This window comes from Bos taurus, chromosome 16 (genome assembly GCF_002263795.3).
Source record: "Bos taurus isolate L1 Dominette 01449 registration number 42190680 breed Hereford chromosome 16, ARS-UCD2.0, whole genome shotgun sequence".
Taxonomy (NCBI): Eukaryota; Metazoa; Chordata; class Mammalia; order Artiodactyla; family Bovidae; genus Bos; species Bos taurus.
This window is the reverse complement of record NC_037343.1, coordinates 35,111,914-35,134,544: the sequence shown is the minus strand read 5'-3', so window position 1 is coordinate 35,134,544 and position 22,631 is coordinate 35,111,914. Positions and strand designations below refer to the sequence as shown.

Genomic DNA, 22,631 nt, shown 5'->3' with positions numbered 1-22,631 from the left:
TTTTTCGATCCCATGGACTGTAGCCTGCCAGGCTCCTTTGTCCAGCACAGTGCAAGCAAAAAGTAATTTTATTCTCTTTGGTACTACTCATTTCAAATATTTTCTTTCCACCTATTCTTCACTGCCCTTGGTTGACATTTTATCAGTTCTCAAAGCCTTTCTGATCACTTTCAAGTAATATAAAGTCTGGAATATTGTAATACTGACACATTAAAATTCATAGAAAAATCATCTGTCAACCCTCCAAAACAGTGTGCTGTAGCCTGGAGAACTTTTGGGGGATGGGGAAGTGGGAGTGGAGGGAACAATAACCAGCTTCTCCCATTTCCTTAAGCACCACCTTTGATGCTGCTCTGGGCCCCTCTGGGATTTTGAGGAAAATCTTCCTTGATTGGTAAAGCTGCCATCTGATGTTGGTGCCCTCTGCTTATGCAAATTTTCAGTCTGCCTTTTTCTATCCTGGGGTGATCTGTGGAGTCTCTAGAGGACCTGAGGTCACTGGAGATATTTTTCCCACAACTCTGTTGACAGGGGCAGTGCCTCTCTGTTAGCTGGAGCCTTAGTTCTCCCTCTAACACCCTGATTAGGGTCCCTAGACCTTCAGGAAGTCTTCTCCAATAGAGCTCCTCCCAAAGTTATGGTCACATGACTACTCTAAAAATTTTGTCTGGAGGTGTTCATTAAGGGTCTCCTCAACCTTGTAATGAACCTGCCTTCTACGTGTGAAGAATTGGTTTCTCAGTGCCTCTGTACATCATCCTTCATGGGCTGTATAGCCCTTTTTTTTTAAAAAAAATGGGGGAATTCCTCAACCCTATTGTACCATGGAACCTCTGGTGAGACAGGAAGAAGTCTATTTTAGTATCCTCCCACACTGAAGCATTAATTCATTACAATCTATATTTCAAACAAATCTTTTACAAAGTATGACAGTGTCAATGGAAACAGGCTTTGGGGTTTTTTTTGTTGTTGTTTTTAATTTATTTATTTTGCTGCATTGGAGTGGGATCTTTAGTCACAGCATGTGGGATCTAGTTCCCTGGCCAGGAATTGAACCTGGGCCCCTTGCATTGGGAGCACCGAGTCTTAGCCACTGGACCACCAGGGAAGTCTCCAAGACGACAGGTTTTATCTGCCACTCTTGTTCGGGATCACTGATAACCCTTAGCCTTCTGTGTCATGCACATGACAGCTAAGAGGAAACTTCGACCCTTACTCAACCAAGTAATCTCTCTCCAAGGAGCAAATCTTTCCCAGGCCTGTCTAAACTTTGATCCCCAGTGAAAAGAGGAAGAAGCCTTGAGGAAATTCTGGCCAAATATATCTAAACCGTTTCCTGTTTTAGGAAACATAAGTGAGTGAATGTAATTGAACTTTTTTATTTTATTTTTTTTAAAGAAAATCTGGCATACCTTCAAGTTCTGAATGTCAATTCTCTTTGCACCTATAGCTGAATTTCTTTACTGAGTAAACTATTAGTCTTTCCAACATCTCCTTCCTTTTCAAAACACTTTCTCCTCTTGGTTTCTGAAATACTCCTTTCTCTTGACTCCTACTTCACTGGCCACTCCTACTCAGTTTCCATCAGTGGTTCTTCCTGATCACTCTGACCTCTGAACAGTGGCATGCTTAAGGTTTGGTCCTCAGTTTTTTGTTTCTTCAAGGAGATCTCATCTAGTCTAATGGCTTTGAATACCACCTAAGTGCTGATGGTGGCTTCCCAGGGGTTTAGTGGTAAAGAATCCACCTACCAATGCAGGAGATGTGAGTTCAATCCCTGGGTTGGGAAGATCGCCTGGAGTAGGAAATGCCAGCCCACTTCAGTATTCTTGCCTAGAAAATTCCATGGACAGAGGAGCCTTACAGGCTACAGTCCATGGGGTTGCAAAGAGTTGGACATGACTGAGCAACTATACACAGCAGAGCAAGTGCTGATGATTTTTAAGCTCTCCCCTAAACCTTAGATTTTTACATCTGACTATTCGATATCCACAATTGTTTATCTAATAGACATCTCGAACTTAACACATCCCAAATTGAACTCTTAATTCTCCTCTCAAAATCTCCTTCTCCCACTGACTTGCTCCCCAGAAGTGAATAACTATTCTATCCTCCCAGAATCCCTGGAATTATTCTTGATTCTTCTCTTGCTATCACATTCCCATCTAATCTATCAGCAAATTCTATCATATCTATCTTCATACAGCCTGACATCTTAGCCCTACCTTCATCTAAACCACTATCATCTCTTACTTGGATTACTGAAATTGCCACCTAGTTGGTTTTCCTGCTTCTACTATTTCTCTCCTTCAACTTATCTTTACTAAGCAGTTGAATGGAGAAGGAAATGGCAACCCACTCCAGTACTCTTTGCTGGGAAATCCCATGGACAGAGGAGCCTGGTGGGCTACAGTTCATGGGGTTGCAAAGAGTCAGACACGATTGAGCGACTAACAAGCAGTTGAAACAATCGTTTTCAATTGTGACTCAGATATCAGCATTCTACTCAATAGCAGATTAGTGATTACTGTATAGACTGTCCTTACAACAGATTTGGCTCCACCTCTGACTCTGTGATGTTATCTCCCCACCTTCTCTTCCCATATCACATCACCCCAGTCACATGACTGCTTTGTTGTTTCTCAGACATATTAAGCACAGTTTGATATTGGGACTTTATGCATGCTTTTCTTGGAATACCTTTCTACCATTTGTCCACATGGCTTGCTACCTTCCTTCTCTCTGGTTTGTGTCCAGGTGTCTTTCTATTAGTGAGTCCTTTTCTGAGCTCCCTCATCCATGTCCTTTGACTTATCCCCCAACCCAACATACTTTTACTCTTTTTCTTTAGCGTACTTATCACCTTTTGCCATATTACTTACTTGCTTGTTTGTGTGTCTTCTCCATCAGATTGAAAGCTCAATAAGCTCTTTTGTTCACTGTTGTTTCCTCAGTGCCTAAAATAGTACCTAATGTGAAGCAGGTGTTCAGTGAATATCTGCTGAATGAATGAAAATGAGAATGCATGAGAATGGTAGGAAAAGTGGTCCTTCCTGTGTCACTACCTATATTTTGAAAGCTTTAAAGGGAAAAGAGAAGGAACAAAAGAAATTAAGAGATTTTTTTCCTACATAAAAGTCTTATTTTGTCCTTTTAGTAGCCAGAGATGAATATTAAGGAGACAGTATTACAACTGGAGGTACCCAGCAATGCTACCTGATTCACTTCTGAATGCAAGGTCTTGCCGATGTTTTTAAAGATGGACTTCATCTAACTCACCTAAAGCATAGGAAGTTAGCTCATGGTGGATAAAATATTGGACAATCTCTCCTTCCCATAAAGAGTTAAATATTGGAAAACTTGATTGAATAGCAATTGCACCCCAATAGTATTGGAGTATTGGAGCTTGCAATTAGAGGAAAGGAGACAAGGAGATAGCTTCTTCTCATTCAACTAATGATACCTTGAAAGAACTTTCCTCTCAGTCAGGAATTACCTCTTCCTCATACTGACTTGCTTTATTATTTTAATTGAAGGACAATACATAAAGGAAGAAAAAGTATTTTTATTCTCTGTGACCTCAAAGACCATCTTCATTTGTCATAGAAAGGTCAGATACTGAAATACATTTTCATCTTTAGAAGTTCAGGTATCCAATCAAATATGGCTGCAAGAGTGAATGTGAATTTACTCTCCAGGGCATATCCTGAGGAAGGCAAAATGAGGTGAAAAGAGATATGGGGGGAGAAGGTAATGCCCAGTTTCCAAACTTGGCCTTTATCCATTCTTCTTTCCTCTTAGGGAGTATATACACACACCCCCCACACACACCCACACATGCATACACACAAATTTGTGGAGAAAGAAATCTCAATTTCCTCTTTATGAAGGAAGGAGGATGTTACAAAGGTATTATGATGCAATAAGGACCATATGAAGGACACTGGTAACATTATGAGGTCAGGAGTTTTACTGAAGTGTTTGCCTATATGAAATGCATTAGACCTAAGTCAGTGTTTTCCCTGCTATACTCCTACCCACAGTATGGGATGTTAAGATCAAAGGAATGAGACCTAGGGCAAAAACTGAGGCAGCAGGGAGGCATTGCAACAACTGGAAGGTTTTCCCAGTTGGCAAATTTACACTGTTATTTCTGGACAAAATAAAAGATTCCCTATGTCCTTATGGATATCAGGGAGGAAAAACATATCAACACTGCACTGCAGGTTAGCAGTTTCAGGACAGCCTTGAGAGGGTTTGAAAGATTGGTTGAACACGTAGCAGCCCAGAAAAGAGATGAAAGAGCCGGCGTGTTTGCCCCAAAAGAAGGTAAGATCAGTGAACATGGGGCAGTCTAGTTGGCTCTGTTGATTAGAACTGGGAATACTATCAAACAGAAAGACGATAGAATTTAATAATTTACAAATTACTTTAATAAATATAATTTAATTACTTCTTGTAACAGGGATAGGCAACATAGCTGAATAGCAAAGACATTGAATGGGAGGGTGGTGTACAGTTCCTCATCTGACTCTGTCCTTGAATAGCTAAGTGGACTTGAGGAAGCTCTTTTCATTTCTCTGAATGTTCAGTTCAGTTCGGTTCAGTTGCTCAGTCGTGTCTGATTCTTTGTGACCCCATGAATCGCAGCACGCCAGGCCTCTCTGTCCATCACCAACTTCTGGAGTTTACCCAAACTCATGTCCGTCGAGTCAGTGATGCCATCCAGCCATCTCATCCTCTGTCGTCCCCTTCTCCTCCTGCCCCCAATCTCTCCCAGCATCAGGGTCTTTTCCAATGAATCAACTCTTCACATGGGGTGGCCAAAGTATTGGAGTTTCAGCCTCAGCATCAGTCCTTCCAATGAACACCCAGGACTGATCTCCTTTAGAATGGACTGGTTGGATCTCCTTGCAGTCCAAGGGAACCACAGTTCAAAAGCATCAATTCTTCGGCGCTCAGCCTTCTTCACAGTCCAACTCTCACCTCCATACATGACCACAGGAAAAACCATAGCCTTGACTAGATGGACCTTTGTTGGCAAATAATGTCTCTGCTTTTGAATATGCTATCTAGGTTGGTCATAGCTTTCCTTCCAAGGAGTAAGCATCTTTTAATTTCATGGCTGCAGTCACCACCTGCAGTGATTTTGGAGCCCCAAAAAATAAAGTCAGCCGCTGTTTCCCCATCTATTTGCCATGAAGTGATGGGACCAGATGCCATGATCTTATTTTTCTGAATGTTGAGCTTTCAGTTGTGTCCAATTCTTTGTGACCCCATGGACTGCAGACCATCAGGCTCCTCTGCCCATGGAATTCTCCAGGAAAGAATACTGGTGTGGGTAGCCATTCCATTCTCCAGGAGACCTTCCATAACCAGGGATCAAACCCAGGTTTCCTGTATTGCAGGCGGATTCTTTACCACTTGAGTGACTAGTGCATAGTGATCATTAGTAAGCCACATGAACTACCTGCCATCACTTTCCTTAAGCGTATCACAAGATCATAAAGAATTTTATAAGTAAGGCAAAGTTTCCTGCCTCACCATGGTTCTCGCTGGGCCTCTCCTCATGTCTCTGCTGCTGCTGCTAAGTTGCTTCAGTCGTGTCCGACTCTGTGCGACCCCATAGACGGCAGCCCACCAGGCTCCCCCGCCCCTGGGATTCTCCAGGCAAGAACACTGGAGTGGGTTGCCATTTCCTTCTCCAATGCATTAAAGTGAAAAGTGAAAGTGAAGTCACTCAGTCGTGTCCAACTCTTAGCGACCCCATGGACTGCAGCCTACCAGTCTCTAGGCTGGAATAATTTCAAGCATGCCAAGGTAAGGAGATGGTGGTGAGCAGTGATCTGCCAGGATTACTAGAATCAGATACCAACACAGAACTGAACGTATAGCTCCATGGTCAAGGTTGAAGGGGAGTGATGTAGTGTGTAGCTTCAGATCATTGAGGATAGCAGTGAAGAGCAAGGCTTAATGGTAGAGTAAAATTCTAACAGAACAAATCCTGCTGTTGTAAGGGAAGTAGTGGGGCCCACATAACTGCTAGAGGGTCAGCATGGCCAGCCTCTTAATATGCCAGGCTGGAGTAGGAAATGGCAACTCACTCCGGTATTTTTGCCTGGGAAATCCTATGGATAGAGGAGCCTGCTGGGCTACAGTCCCTGGGGTTGCAAAGAGAAGGACATGACTGAGTGACTGAACAACAATGACAACAACATAGTCATAAATAAGTGAAAATGTTGACTTTGGGTGTTCAAACCCGAACCAGTATTATTTGAATAGTCTTACTGACTTAAAAAACATGCACAACCTGAGAGCTGCGAGTTTAATTTTATTGGGGGCAAAATGGGGACTGCAGTCTGGGAGACAGCACCTCAGATGCCTGAGAGACTGCTCCAAGATGTAGTGGGGGAAGGTCAACATATGAGATTTTGGAGAAATGGGAGTTCATGCAATCAAGCACTTATCTTACAAAAGATTTTCTGCTAGTCACAAGGCGCTGATGTCACCATTAAGGGATTTAGGACTTTTGTAGATAGGAGGAGATTGCAAGGGATGGGATCATTAAATCAGTTCCTGAAAATATCTAACTATCTAAAGACCTGTTCCACCAGTTTTCCTGGAGCTTGTGCCTGCATGCTAAGTCACTTCAGTCCTATCCTACTCTTTGCGGCCCACCTCCTGTTTATGGGATTCTCCAGGCAAGAACACTAGAGTGGGTTGCCATGCCCTCCTCCAGGGGATCTTCCCGATCCAGGGATCAAACCCAAGTCTCTTACAACTCCTGCATTGGGAAGTGGGTTCTTTACCACTAGTGCCACCTAGGAACCCCTGCTCTCCACACTGAACTCCCTTCAGAGTGTCAAAGGTCAGCTGCTACAGCAGCACAGATTCAATCCCAGCAAAGGCAGATGGCAAATGCCCTTGGCAACTGCCAATTTGTAGTTGATAGTATTTAAGAATTTACAAATCATTTTAATAAATAAAATTTAATTACTTCTCATGACAATTCTAAAAGGCAAATATTACTGTCATTGCTATTTTTGTTGTTGTTGAGTTGCTAAGTCATGTCCAACTCTTTTGTGACCCCATGGATGTCTAGTCAAAGCTATGTTTTTTCCAGTAGTCATGTATGGATGTGAGAGTTGGACCATTGAAGAAAGCTGAGTGCCAAAGAATTGATGCTTTTGAACTGTGGTGTTGGAGAAGACTCTTGAAAGTCCCTGAGACAGCAAGGAGACCAAACTAGCCAATCCTAAAGGAAATCAGTTCTGAATTTTCATTGGAAGGACTGATGCTGAAGCTGAAGCTCCAGTACTTTGGCCACCTGATGCGAAGAACTGACTTATTAGAAAAGACCCTGATGCTGAGAAAGATTGAAGGAAGGAGGAGAAGGGGATGACAGAGGATGAGATGGTTGAGTGACATCACCAGCTCGATGGATATGAGTTCGAGTAAACTCTGGGAGTTGGTGATGGACAGGGAGGCCTGGCGTGTTGCAGTTCATGGGGTCCCAAAGAGTTGGACATGACTGAATGACTGAACTGAACTGGACTCTAGTCTGCCAGGCTCCTTATTGCTATTAGCTCCATTTTATTTGTTAACAAATAAGAGATACGTAAAAATCATCTGTTCAAGTCACTCAATTCCTAAGTGTTAGAGCTGACTCAGACCTTTTATTAATAGATATGCTTTTGTTAAACGATTAAGAACTTGGCTGGGCTTTCTAAACTACTCAATAAGCTTTCATGTTTCCCTAGTCCCCTTGTTAGTTTGTTTTAACTCTCTCTGTAACTGATTTTCCAAACCCTTGCACTTTTTCTCAGTCCTCAATGGGATCTCACCTCCTCTCAGTCAAGCTTCCAACATCATAAGTGAAAGCAAAGCCAAAAGATAAGAATTCTCTCAAACTCTCTTTCTTCCACTTCCAAATTACCTGAAGCAATACCTGTCCTCTCTTCCATGCCTCCTCCCCTCCAGAGCTGTTACTACCTTGCTGCAACAACTGCAAAATCCTCCTTTTCCACTGGTTTTGTCCTCTAAAACTGAAATTATGATGACAGTCCTTACCTTGACTTTCTCTAAAGCTTGTATGTTTTTCCTTTGCTTCTCTGCTAAATATCCGCATAGTGTCACCACTTCGCTTTCAATCAAGTATGGCTTCCTTCATCACTTTGCTGAAAAATCCTCTTACCAAGGTATTCGATCACCTAATATGCCTGCCAAATTCAACAACTTGTTTATATTTTCCAGCTTAGTTGGCCATTTCACTGCATAAACAGTTAGCTGCTACTGCTTCTAGAAATTCTCTTCTGTGTCACTCATTAACACCACTCTCCTCTTATTTTTTCCTCTTCTCATTCTTTCTTTGCCTCTTTTTTTCTTGAGCTTTGCCTGCATTGTCTCTCAGTCTTACAGCATAGACATCAACTAACTAGTCTCCTAAGCCAGGTGTCTTGGTATAAATGTTGACTGTTTATTTCACGGCATCTCACTCTTGGGTTATTATAACAGCTTCTTTATATAATGGTTTTCTTGCCAAGAGTGATTCCTTTCTGTATAGTTCTGCTGGGAGATTTTCCATTAAAAATCCGTTTAGAATTTCCATATTCCTAGTATATTAGAGCACCCTTAAAATCCATATACATTAACTTGGCATCATCCCCTAACCTACTTCAGTTGTAGCTCCTTGGAATTGCCCTGCCTGCACCTTCTGTCCTAACATTAAGTTCTCAGCATTTCCAAACCTGGCATACTGTTAACGACTCTGATTTTGCACGCATCATCCCTGCAAAGTGGTATACATTTCCTCCCTTTTTGAGGGTCTATGAATACTTCCTCATTTTTCAAGATCCAAATCAAACATCACTTCTTTACAAAAGCTTCCAAACTTTTCCTGAGCAAAGCCATCCTTAGAAATTTTGATGCACTTTATTGCCATCTCTGCTTTTGAACTGTGGTGTTGGAGAAGACTCTTGAGAGTCCTATGGACTACAAGGAGATCCAACCAGTCCATTCTAAAGATCAGTCCTGGGTATTCTTTGGAAGGAATGATGCTAAAGCTGAAACTCCAGTACTTTGGCCACCTCATGCAAAGAGTTGATTCATTGGAAAAGACCCTGATGCTGGGAGGGATTGGGGGCAGGAGGAAAAGGGGAAGGCAGAGGATGAGATGGCTGGATGGCGTCACCGACTCAATGGATATAAGTGTGAGTGAACTCCGGGAGTTGGTGATGGACAGGGAAGCCTGGCGTGCTGTGGTTCATGGGGTTGCAAAGAGTCAGACATGACTGAGCGACTGAACTGAACTGAACTGATTGCCATCTTAAGGAATTTACTGCTAATCTTAACTTGTTGAAATTGATATACATGTGTGTATTCCTGCCTTTTCTTTCCAGCATTGAACTGTGAGTGCTTTGAAGACTTGGTAACCTTAGGGTTAGCCCAGAGTCTGAAGCCAGGAAGCACTCCTTAAATGTGTGCTAAACAAATAAACCTTGCTTAAATCTACAAGCTTGCAATTACAAAGCCACAATGAAAATTTCTTTCTCTAGTATATATGTTTGGAGAAGGCACTGGCGACCCACTTCAGTACTTTTGCCTGGAAACTTCCATGGACGGAGGAGCCTGGTAGGCTGCAGTCCATGGGATTGCTGAATCCGACACGACCGAGCGACTTCACTTTCACTTTTCACTTTCACGCATTGGAGAAGGAAATGGCAACCAACTCCAGTGTTCTTGCCTGGAGAATCGCAGGGACAGGGGAGCCTGGTGGGCTGCCATCTACGGGGTCGCACAGAGTCGGACACGACTGACGTGACTTAGCAGCAGCAGCAGTATATATGTTTATATACACACACATATACATATATATACATATATTTATGTTTATAGAGAGAGAACACATATATATTATAGACATATATATATACATTTTTATAGTATATTATACTATAACTAATGTGTAATGTACTAGTGGACTAAACTAAAAGATTGAGAAGGGAGAAATGTATCTGAATTTTGATCAGACTGCTAATACTGGCATACATTCATTTTTGTTGTTGTTGTTTAGTTGCTTAGTTGTGTCTGACTCTTTTGAGATACCATGGACTGTAGCCCACCAGGCCCCTCTGTCCATTGGAATTCCAAGGCAAGAATACTGGAGTGGGTTATCATTTCCTTCTCCAGGTGATCTTCCCAACCCTAGAGATCGAACCTGTGTCTCCTCCCTGGCAGGTGGATTCTTTACCAGTGAGCCACTTGGGGAGCCCCAAATCGGATCTACCTCTCACCATAGGCAAGATTGGCAAGAAGCTGAGAACTACAGAGAATGTTTCTTAATGGCACTGTTGTTTACCTCAAAAACTATATCAAGTATATTGTAGGAGTTCATCTGTGCAATATTGCTCTTAAATCTTCTTGTTAATTACCCAATAGACTTAAAATCATCTGAGGAAAGAAAAGTCTTACATTCCTTATCCAGTGGCATTTAGAATGAGACATCTATCTTTACTAGTTGGTATGAATTTAAAACAGCTAAGCAATTTGGATCTCTCATATGAATTTCAAACTTAATATTACCAAGATTGAATGGTTTATTTTTCTCAAGAAATATGACTCTTACTTGTTTTCCCCTGTTTTGGTAAATAGTACCAATATCTGTTCAGTTTTGAAATCAGAAACCTGAGTGTCATTCTAGAGCAAGGTTTCTCAACCTTGATACTGTTGACATTTGGGGCTTGATAATTCTTTCTTCTGTCTGTATGTGTATTCTATGGGTATGTGTGTAAGGCCAGGAGTGGGGGTGGGCTATCTTGTGCACTGCAGAATATTTAGTGGCATCTCTGGTTTCTACCCACCAGATGTCAGTAGCATCTTTATTCCTCATTGTAACAATCAAAAATGTCTGCAGATATTGCCAAATAGGTAGGGCAAACTCTCCCAATAATAACCATTACTCTAGAATCCAGCCTGTCCTTCACTCACAAATTCTGTCCCCCAAACTTACAAGCTGTTGCAAGTCTTTGCAATTCTACTTCCAGCCATATCTCACCATCTCACTGATCTCTCTTTGGTGCCTGTGTGTGTATGTGTGTATGAGTTGCTCAGTCATGTCCGACTCTCTGCGATCCCATGAACTGTAGCCCCCCAGGCTTCTCTGTCCATTGAATTCTCCAGGCAAGAATACTGGAGTGGGTTGTCATTTCCTTCTCCAGGGATCTTTCCTACCCAGGAATTGAATCCAGGTCTCCTGGATTGCAGGCAGATTATTTACCATCAGTGCCTATACCATTTATCATTCAGCTAAGGACACTTTCAAGAATGAAAGGGATTGTTATTAATAATTAAGTGGACAAAATAGGTGGGCTTCCCAGGTGGCTAAGTGGTAAAGAATCCACCTGCCAATGCAGGAGATGTGAGTTCAATCCTTGGGTCAGGAAGATCCCCTGGAGGAGGAAATGGCAACTCACTCCAGTATGCTTGCCTGGGAAATCCCATGGACAGAGGAGCCTGGCAGGCTACAGTTCATGGGGTGGCAAAGAGTTAGACAAGATTGAGCAACTGAGCACACTCACAGAGAAAAGAGGCATAAATGTATCATCTTGACCTAAGCCTCCACATCTGAAACCTGAATTAAATACTCAAACCCCTCACTAACTTTATAGTTTTCATCCTTGTCTCCTTATAGCAACCAGGGTCTTTCAAACGCTCTGGTAATAGCTCACCACCATGCTTAGAATAAAATACAAACTTCTAACTCTAACTTGGCCCTCCTTCCTCTCTGATCTCACCTCATGATAACTTTCCCCAGTCTTCACTATGCTTCATATCACTGACTTTTCCAGAACACACCAAGCTCTTTCCTGCCTTAGCATCTTTGTGTTTGTCAGCTTCTACCTAAAATGCTCTTCTCTAGCTTTAGCATATGTCTGACTCCTTTTGCTTATCAGGTCTCAGCTTTGTTGCTTTTTACCTGTCCTTAGAAAGGGATTCCCTCGGGTCCACCCTCACTCACCAGCATAGGATAATTCTGTTAACATCACATCTCCCTATTGATTTCCTTCTGAGCATTTATCTCACTCTCAACGATTCTCACATTGTTACTAAGATATGACCTACGTACAGTAAAGCATAGAAAGCGCACTGTTCTTAAGTGTATAACTCAATACATTTGGACATATGTAAACATACCTGTAGGTATCAACTAAATCAAGACAGAGAATATCTCTACCATTCCTGAATGTTCTCTCATGCCCTGTTATGCGGATAACCACTAATCCAATGTCCATCTCTAATAATTAGTTTTCCTGTCATAGCCCATAAATATTTTATTCACTTGATTTTCTGTTTATCCCATTAGAATATAAACTACCAGAAGAAGGGGTCTTGCCTACCTAGTTTTCCATTCTATGACCACTGTCTAGCTCAGCTCTGACACATAAGTTGCTTAATGTATATTTGTGTCTAGCTCCTTGTTGTCCTGTAACTCAATAGCTACGCCCCAGTGAATCATGAAATTTGTCAAAATCAACATTCAGTCAATGGTGTGGTTTGTGTACATGTGTGTTTACAGTGTCAAATAGTCAACAACTGTTCTTCATAGTGATTGTAATTATGTCCATTTAAAACATGGGAAACTAGAAAGTTAGAAATATTAAGTTACTAGTATGGCTCACAAAAAATCAATAATTATCAAAGCTTAGTTCAGTTCAATTCAGTCGCTCCATCATGTCCAACTCTTTGCGACCCCATGAACCACAGCACACCAGGCCTCCCTGTCCATCACCAACTTCCGGAATCCACCCAAACCCATGTCCATTGAGTCGGTGATGCCATCCAACCATCTCATCCTCTGTCGTCCCCTTCTCCTCCTGCCCTCAATCTTTCTCAGCATCAGAGTCTTTTCAAATGAGTCAGCTCTTCACATCAGATGTCCAAAGCACTGGAGTTTCAGCTTCAACATCAGTCCTACCAATGAACACCCAGGACTGATCTCCTTTAGGATGAACTGGTCGGATCTCCTTGCAGTCCAAGGGACTCTCAAGAGTCTTCTCCGACACAACAGTTTAAAAGCATCAATTCTTTGGCACTCAGCTTTCTTCACAGTCCAACTCCCACATCTGTACATGACCACAGGAAAAACCATAGCCTTGACTAGATGGACCTTTGTTGACAAAGTAACGTCTCTGCTTTTTAATATGCTCTCTAGGTTGGTATAACTTTCCTTCCAAGGAGTAAGCATCTTTTAATTTCATGGCTGCAATCACCATCTGCAGTGATTTGGAGCCCCAAAAAAGAAAGTCAGCCACGGTTTCCACTGTTTCCCAATCTATTTCCCATGAAGTGATGGGACCGGATGCCATGATCTTCGTTTTCTGAATGTTGAGCTTTAAGCCAACTTTTTCACTCTCCTCTTTCACTTTCATCAAGAGGCTTTTTAGTTCCTCTTCACTTTCTGCCATAAGGGTGGTGTCATCTGCATATCTAAGGTTACTGATATTTTCCCGGCAATCTTGAATCCAGCTTGTGCTTCTTCCAGCCCAGCGTTTCTCATGATGTACTCTGCATATAAGTTAAATAAGCAGGGTGACAATATATAGCCTTGACGTACTCCTTTTCCTATTTGGAACCAGTCTGTTGTTCCATGGCCAGTTCTAACTGTTGCTTCCTGACCTGCATACAGCTAGAGTCCAGATTTTTTTTTTTTTTACTTTGTCTAGCACCCACTCCAGTACTCTTGCCTGGAGCATCCCAGGGATCAGGGAGCCTGGTTGGCTTCCATCTATGGGATCGCACAGAGTCGGACATGACTGAAGCGACTTAGCAGCAGCAGCAGCACGTGGCAAGTTAGTGATAAAAATTCAGGAAAAGTCAGATGTTATCCAAGACTTTAGGAAATTTGACATTAGTAAAAATTATTTCAAGGAGAGAGATTTTAGAAGAGATAGTGAAAAACAGATTGGAGCCTTTCAACAATTACAGAACAACTGCAAATGGTAAAGAGAAAGAGGGAAGTTACACAAATAATGACAGTAGATACAAAGAACATTACTGAATAGGTTCTGCATGTAAAGGATTGGGATAAACTGTGAAAAATAATGCATTAGAAGGGTGTAGGGGCAGGAGAATTCTGGGAACCAAGGAACCTGCACGTAGGTTGTTACCAGACGACTTCCAGTAACAACCTTTTTGCTGAGACCTAAGAGGAGTAAGGGGCAAGTGAGGGCTCAGGATCTGTGGGAGTTCCACTGAAAGGTGGTATGGAGACCTGTCTTTCATGTGTTGAATGAATTCACCTCTCTTTCCTTTAACATGTATCAGAACTTTATTATGAGCTGAACTCTCTCATCACATACTCCTGTTCCCATTCTTCTTTCTTTCACAGGAGTTCTCCCCACCCCCAGTAAATTTCTTGCAATTCTGCATCTGTCTTGGGTCTGCTTCTTAGAGATGAATGAAACACCCTCACTTTACATAATATGTAAAAATATGCTGAGATGAACTAACGACATAATGGAAGAAATAATATAATTTTGGTGAGAAAAAAAACAAAACAAAAGAAGACATGCTCTTTACTCACTTTTATTGTCTAACAAATATTAGTTTGAGGAAATACTCCTGTTAGTAAAACTTCTTCCTAATAGGAAAGAAGTAATTCACTTTCTTACTTTTGTATTCCTGAACAAGACTTCTAAAATAATTGAAATAAAATCTATGGGGGAGATACTAAACACCAAAGTAAATTATTTCTTTCTGACTACATAATATTCTAGCCAAGAGCTTCGTTATGTTCCCATGGAAAGATCTTTAAACTTTAGAAGTTGTTATAGGTTGAAATAAGGACATAGATTGGGCTTCCCAGGTGGCTCAGTGGTAAAGAATCCACCTGCTAGTGAAGGAGACATGGGTTCAATCCTCGAGTTGGGAAGATCCCCTGGAGGAGGGCATGGCAACCCAGTCCAGTATTCTTGACTGAAGAATCCCCATGGACAGAGGAGCCTGGTGGGCTACAACCCATGGGATCACAAAGAGTCAGATATGACTTAGCAACTAAACCATCACCACCAGGAAATAAATTAAAAAATAGAAAAAGCAACTAAAAATGCAGTATAGTCCTTTGAATTTTCTGACAATGTTCTTGTGCTTTGTTACAATGCAGATGCAGTTGATTATGACAAGTTTTACAAGATGGTACAGGAACTCTTTGGTCCAGAAGTGAAGAGTCAAGATGTGAAATGCTTTTATAGGAAGCTCTGCAACAACCCAGATGCATCTATAGACTGGTGTGAGGTATCCACTTTTCTTGTTTATAATATGAAAATCTGGTATTATTTTCCCTTGTTCAGCAAAAAATAAGTGTTAACCCCATAGGGGTTAACCACAGTGTGCCGTGGTTTCAATGCCTATACCCATTAAAGGCAAGGCACTGCCCATAATTAAGTGAGTAAGGCAGACAGAGTAAGGTTTTCATTACATTCTAAATGAGATATTCTTTTTCAGTAGTGTCAATGTATATAAATTTCAGTATATCCATATTTTTAAGAGAAGAATGAGGTTGACCAGCTCTTACGTTTGCCAAGTCATTTTCTTATCAGTCTGGTATTGACTCCTTAGATATCGTTCTGGTGTTATTGGAAGAACATATGTGAAGAAGCATATTTGATTGCAAAATAATCTGTGAACTATGGAAAAAGAGAGGGGAAATTCTTCACTCCTCATTTAAAACTCACAGAAGACTGCATTCTATAGATATGTTTATAAATCTAAAAGGATTTGAGGTAACTTAGAATTGAAAAAATTGCACACTGCATACAGAGTAATCAAAATGATCTCTTAAATTATTTGGCTGTCTCTGAAAAATCAGTAGATATAGTAGAAAAAGAAATAGCAAGGATTTAATGGATTTGACTATCACATTTAAGGAACTAGTAAATATGTGTATATAGAATTTTGAATCAAAGATTTAGAAGAGATACATCTTCTCAATTATATATAGGGCCATCACAAAATTGACTATGTGGAAAGCTAAAAGTAATATTTCAATTGATTCCAATTTGATAAAATCAGAAACCAATAGTAAATGATAGCTCAGATCCTCAAAGTCAAAGTCAAACAAATAAATTCATCAATTAATTTTGGGGGAAAAATTGCAAACAAAAAAGTATTTCTTTAAGGAACACAAAATTCCCAAACTGAAACCAAGAAAAAGCCTGCAGGACCTTCCCAGTAGGTCTGGGACAATACAAACTGCTCTGTGTCCCTGCTTGTTGTTGATTGGGAAAAGCAGCTATAGAAATATACCATGACTCCCTAGGCTCTCCGTGTAGAGTGAAGGACAGGCCCTAGCAGTTAAAGTTTGGGAAGTACAGAATGCAGAAACAAAGACAGGAGAGTCAGGCAGGAGAGTACCTATAACTCGAGCAGTTATGGCTATAGCTTAAAAGAGTTAAACATAACAGATCTATCCTAAAGACCCCAGATTCTGTTTTAAAGACATAACCCTAAGTATGAAGCAAGTACCTAACTTTTGCAGATATTAAAACACCCACCAGGTTGACTGCAACTTTAACCAGAAGTTCACTGCATCAGTATGCCCCTGGCATGTAGCCCCCAGACTAGTTAGAACCAGAAAACTGAAAATGGAGATTCCAACCATCAGCTAATCAGGGAATTTGAGCACAAGCTGATTTTTATTGTGAGCACAAGCTGATCACATACCCTGATTCTTAGTATCTGACTTATTTCACTTAGCATAATACTCTCAAGGTCCAGCATGTTATTGCAAACAGCAGGATTTCCTTTTATCTAACCTAACAACTCAAACTCATGTTCATCGAATCAGTGATGCCATCGAACCATCTCATCTTCTGTGATCCCCTTCTCCTCCTGCCTTCAATCTGTCCCAGCATCAGGGTCTTTTCTGAGGAGTCAGTTCATTGCATCAGGTGACCAAAACATTGGAGCTTCAGCATCAGTCATTCCAATGAATATTCAGGACTGATTTTCTTTAGGATTGACTGGTGCTCAGCTTTCTTTATGGTCCAACTCTCACATCCAAAAATGATCACTGGATATATTGGGTGGGCCAAAAAGCTCCTTTGGCTTTTTAAATAAAAATAAAAGACACATTTTTCATTTTTCACCAAGAACCTTATTGAACAATGTCTTCAATGCTTTGTTCCACTGCCTTCAGCAATTTTTCAGGCAACTTCATAATTCTGTCTTCCCAAAACTTCTCACCTTTTTGAGCAAAGAACTGTTCCAGGTGCCTTTTTCAGTCTTCAGGAAAATTGAAACTTTTTCCATTAAGAGAATTTTGTGAAGACTTCTGAAGGTGCAGTGTCTGGAAAATATGGTGGATGAATCAGAACTACCCAGCCAAGCTGTAACAGTTTTTGCCTGGTCATCAAAGAAACATGAGGTCTTGTATTATCCTGATGGAAGATTATGCACTTTCTGTTGACTAATTCCTGACACTTTCCATTGAGTGCCGCTTTCAGTTGGTCTAATAGTAGGTGGTGCTTGTTGGAATTAATCCTTTGGTTTTCTGGAAGAAGCTCATAATAGAGGAGTTCCTTCCAGTCTCACCATGTACACTACATCACCTTCTTTGGATGAAGACCGGCCTTTGGTGTGGTGGTGTCATTTCACTTGCCCCATGATATTTTATACTCCTTATTATTATACAGTATCCACTTTTCATTGCCTGTCATAATTTTTTTTTCAAAAAATGGAAAGTTTTCATCACATTTCAGTAGAGAATTGCATGTGGAAATATAGCCAAGAAGGTTTTGTTCATTTAACTTATGCGGAACCCAAACATCAAAGTGATTAACATAGCCAGGCTGGTGCAAGTGACTTTCAAGGCTCGATTTGGATGCTTTGACTATAGTGGCTATCTCCTGGGTGGTATAACATTGATGTTCTCAGTGAGTGTCTGGATTGGATTGTCATCAACCACTCTACCTGACCACAGAGTACTGTCTAGTGTGAAACCTCCAGCATGAAACTTCGCAAACCACTTTTGACATGTTTCATCAGTCATGGCACCTTCTCCATACAGAGGACAAACTTTTTGCCCTTTTTTTTTTTGCATTGCAACTATGTTTTAACATTTCTTGAAATAATGAAGCATAATATGCCAAAATGTTGCTTTTTTCCTTTATTCAATATTAAAAATGGCTACATAAAAATTCACCAATTTGATGTTTTTTCTAAAAAATGCATGCTGATATGACAGCTGTGACAATCTAATAAAATTAGTTCTTTTTTTACATTTTCAAAAAATCCAATTTATCATAGCCAGGTTCTCAAAGTTCATTGCACATTTAAAACTGCCTTCATGCATTTTGTATATTCAGTTCAGTTCAGTCACTCAGTCATGTCCGACTCTTTGTGACCCCATGAATCCCAGCATGCCAGGCCTCCCTGTCCATCACCAACTCCCAGAGTTCACTCAAACTCATGTCCATTGCGTCGGTGATGGCATCCAGCCATCTCATCTTCTGTCGTCCCCTTCTCCTCCTGCCCCATGGGATCACAAAAGAGTTGGACATGACTTAGTGACTAAGCAACAAAAATACTGTAAACCTGAAACTATTTGCTAACTTCAAAAATGAGAAAAGAATGCTCCAGGATAGGTTTAAAAATGAGTTGCATACTGGTTTTTATTTTTCTTTATCTGCTTTTTATTTTCTCCAAATATTCTACATTGAACATGTGTTCCTTAGGTAATCAGGGAATAAAAAAAAAAGTATAGTTAAAAAAGATGAATCACTTAATGCATGTAGCAAGCCCTTTAAATAACATAGTTAAAAGGAAAATTAACACTGTAAAGCATCATCAATAGTCATAAAATTCTCTAAAATGTCCCACTGGTTACTAGACTGAAATTTAAACCATTGAAAGAGAAATTTTGAGATTCTTGAGGCTACAGCCCATCACAAGAAAGTAGATGTTTTTTGTTCTTTAAAAACATTCTTTGTAAACCTTTTTTTTCAAAGTGTAATAACAGATAAAGACAGCTAAAGAGGGGTCTCTTTGAAAGGCCTTTATATTGTATAATATCTCAAATTTTTTCTCAATAAATGTTAGTAATTTGATGTTTTTAGTATTCTTTGGAAATTGCTTATGGTAAGTATTGCAATATTGTATCACTAAGCTTAAAAATAGCAAAATGTATCATTTTCATAAGAGCAGATGTCCTATAGGATGGCACCTATCATAGATGTGACTGTAAACCACATATATGACAGATTGCATGGCTAATGTACTGACCGGGCAAGCAGCAAAGGTACCCAGTGGACAGTTTAGAACTTGCAAAGAGGATATTAACACAAATATTCATTCCTATTGTCATTTCACATTATTATCTGAAAATTATCTCACACGACTATCTGAAGTTAAATAGCCTGCTAATATTGGTATTTGTGTTGTATTTTGCACAAATAGCTTATTGTGTTGAATTGTGTTTATAAAAGGAGGATGTGATAGGCAGAATGCTAAAGATGTCCCCCATGCCAGCCACCCGCCCCAAGATTCTTGTCCTGTGGTCATCCAATAAAACATCAGAGTAATTTAGGTACTGCTGTGAAGGGACTTGGACTGCAAGGAGATCCAACCAATCCATTGTGAAGGAGATCAGCCCTGGGTGTTCTTTGGAAGGAATGATGCTAAAGCTGAAACTCCAGTACTTTGGCCACCTCATGCGAAGAGTTGACTCATTGGAAAAGACTCTGATGCTGGGAGGGATTGGGGGCAGGAGGAGAAGGGGATGACAGAGGATGAAATGGCTGGATGGCATCACTGACTCGATGGACGTGAGTCTGAGTGAACTCCGGGAGTTGGTGATGGACAGGGAGGCCTGGCGTGCTGCGATTCATGGGGTAACAAACAGTCAGACACGACAGCGAATGAACTGACTGACTGACTGTGAAGGGACTTTGCAGATGCAATTACAATGACTAATTAGTTACCTTAAAATAGACTGTCCTGTATTATCTGGGTGGACCCAATGTAGTCACAGGAGTCCTTAAAAAGGGAAGAAGAAGGCGGAAGAAGATTCTAAGTGTGAAGGACGTGAAGCACCACTGCTGGTGCTGAGATGTAGGGGCCCAAGTAGTAGGACTGAAAAGAGGCCTCTGAAAGGTAGGGGCAGCCCCACCTGACAGTTAGCAAGGGCATGAGGACCTCCGGCCTTCCTTTCAGCATGCTCTCGATCCTTCAAAGGGAATTAGATGCTGCATGCAGAATGTTTCATACTCATGGAAAGTTAGCTTCAATTTCTGAAAAGTAATAAATTTCTTAATCTTTTAATGAATATTGGTTTTGCTGATGGGAAGAAAAAAATGGAAAAATACAAAAGAGTCTTTGATAATCTTGGTCTTCCCAAGGAATAAAACCTAATTGTAGGAAATTATTAAGGCAGTTGATAGATGTTGTGAGGTTTGGATGTGGGAGAATGTAAAGGAGGAAGTAGCAACATTTGTGAAACAACTGATGGAAGGATATGTAAACACATAAAGCTAAGCCATTACCTACATCAAAATAAACAAATGTTATTATAACAGACTGATATATAGTTGGTCCCTCACGGGCAGCTTCTTAGAAAGGTGCGCTCCCAGGCCTACAAGTCCGAACTGCACTTGAGTAGGATCCAGTGGTTCATATCCACACTTGAGTTTCAGAAGCTCATTCTACTCATTTACTAACAAGACTAGCTAATCTCAAGTTTATGAGAAATACAGTGTCATTAACTTCTAAGAACTTTATTTCTGCTTATCATAAGACAACTGAAAAAATAGCTATCTTATGTTTCAAATTCCTTGGAATTACACAATCTTGACAATTTATTCACAAATAAAAAGTACTTTATTTCTTCAAGATATTCTTTTTATAGTAATTGATTAATGCAATTCCTGGAGGGTAGGATTTGGAACAGTAAAATTCCAAAGTGAGTGTAAGTGTTAGTTTCTCAATTGTGTCCAACTCTTTGCCACCCCATAGACTGTAGCCCACCAGGCTCCTCTGTCCATGGAATTCTCCAGCAAGAATATTGGAATGGGTAACCATTGCCTTCTCCAGGGGATCTTCCTGACCCAGGGATCAAACTTGGGTTTCCTGAACTGCAGGCAGATTCTTAATTGCCTGAGCCACCAGGGAAAGCCCAACCCCCACCCCCCTCCCCTACCACCAATAAAGAAATGAAAAGTCTTGCTCAGGAAGATTTATGGAAAATGGGTAGGAATAGTTATTTGAGAGTGGCAAAATTCAGCATCAGTGTTCTCAATTGAGCACTGAGAACTGTCTGATGAAGACTGATTTGATTTCCAAACAAGTGCCAGCTCCTAATTGAACTATCAGTCTGAGCAAGGACATCAGCCTGGGACATCAGTTTATCCATTGGAAAGAAAAATCTACGACTGCTCAAAACTCATGCCCATCAGCATGCAGTATGCTGAATAATGTTAAACCGCCTTCTGATATTTATATCAGAACTTTGTATTTATAAAGCAATGTGTTGATTGTTAATTCAAAGTAAGCCTTCAGATTCAACTGACATTAAATCTCTTAGTCTATAGCCATTTCTGAGATACTGTGAGTGTTTACCTGTGTTGTTTGGATTTTCAGATCTTTGGCTACTTTTCCTCTGAAGAAGATTCTCTTATTAACCAAATGGATGAAGAAAATTTGGTTTTCCTCGTTTCTAGAAAACAGCGAGTTGTCATTTCAGGTGATAATTTAATTTCCCTAACAAATTAACATGGGTTTTAATATTTTATCAAAAATAAATAGTGGGAATACATTTCCATTGAACCATTTTCCATCTTATTTACTTGATCAGTAATTTATAACAAGAGAGGGGAGTGACAGCTTCAAATGCAGTATCAGAAGAAACTTGCAGTCGAGTTGGAAATATTATCGTTGCTCTGAAGGACACTAAGTAGGGAATATAAGGAGGGAAAACTCCCATTTTTCAGAAATGGTTCAGATCTCAAGTTAAATCTCTCCACAGTGTCACCTCAATAATGTGTGCTCCAGTACCAAATGGATCAATCACATTTTTAAAAATATATATTCTTAAAATTGAATTTTCAAGTTTTCACTTACTAGTGCTCTTTCCCAAGCTCCCATCCTTGATTATATTATAGAGGTTAGCCTTAACACCTCTCAGACTGTGCATTTGGGTCAATAACAGAGGAGTGTTAGCTCAGTTTGAGGTCTCCAGTTTAGATATGTCATTTGCTGTAAAATTTGAGCCTGGGTCCCGTGAATTCATTTCCCTGTCCACTATTGAAGCCATGGGTTTTCCTTCTTTTCTTCCCTCCAGGGTGGGAGAAGTCTAGGATGTGGAAAGAATCTGTCTCTGTCCTCAAGCATTTCATCTCAAATTCTGAGATGAAGGACATAGTCTAGATCAAATCTGGTGTTCTTTAAAAAAGAAGAAAAAAAAAAAAACCCTGAACTTAATTCAGTCCTTTGTGAACAAAACCCACCCTGGTTTTTGACCCTTCCTTAGCCCAACAATAGAGCTCACCAGAGCCTAAACTCCGGGCTTCTCCATGGGAACTGTCATCAAAGAACAGAAGCTAGGGAGCAGCGGTGATCCTGCTGTCATCACTTGAGTGGCC

At 40.5% G+C, this 22,631-nt stretch overlaps 1 protein-coding gene across 3 annotated transcripts in view; it reads left to right on the top strand.

Moving 5' to 3' along the window:
- Window positions 1-3,922: 3,922 nt before the first annotated feature.
- The window catches only part of WDR64 (WD repeat domain 64), a 121,022-nt gene continuing 102,313 nt past the window's right edge, over window positions 3,923-22,631 (top strand). Inside the window, exons 1-3 of one of the 3 annotated variants that reach the window (XM_059875574.1) lie at window positions 3,923-4,329; window positions 15,161-15,291; window positions 21,631-21,733. In XM_059875574.1, the coding sequence (XP_059731557.1) occupies window positions 4,185-4,329; window positions 15,161-15,291; window positions 21,631-21,733 (379 nt within the window). In that variant the 5' untranslated portion in view covers window positions 3,923-4,184. The remainder of the gene's footprint in view (window positions 4,330-15,160; window positions 15,292-21,630; window positions 21,734-22,631) is intronic. The other 2 variants (XM_024976544.2, NM_001205438.3) reach the window with 2 other exon arrangements.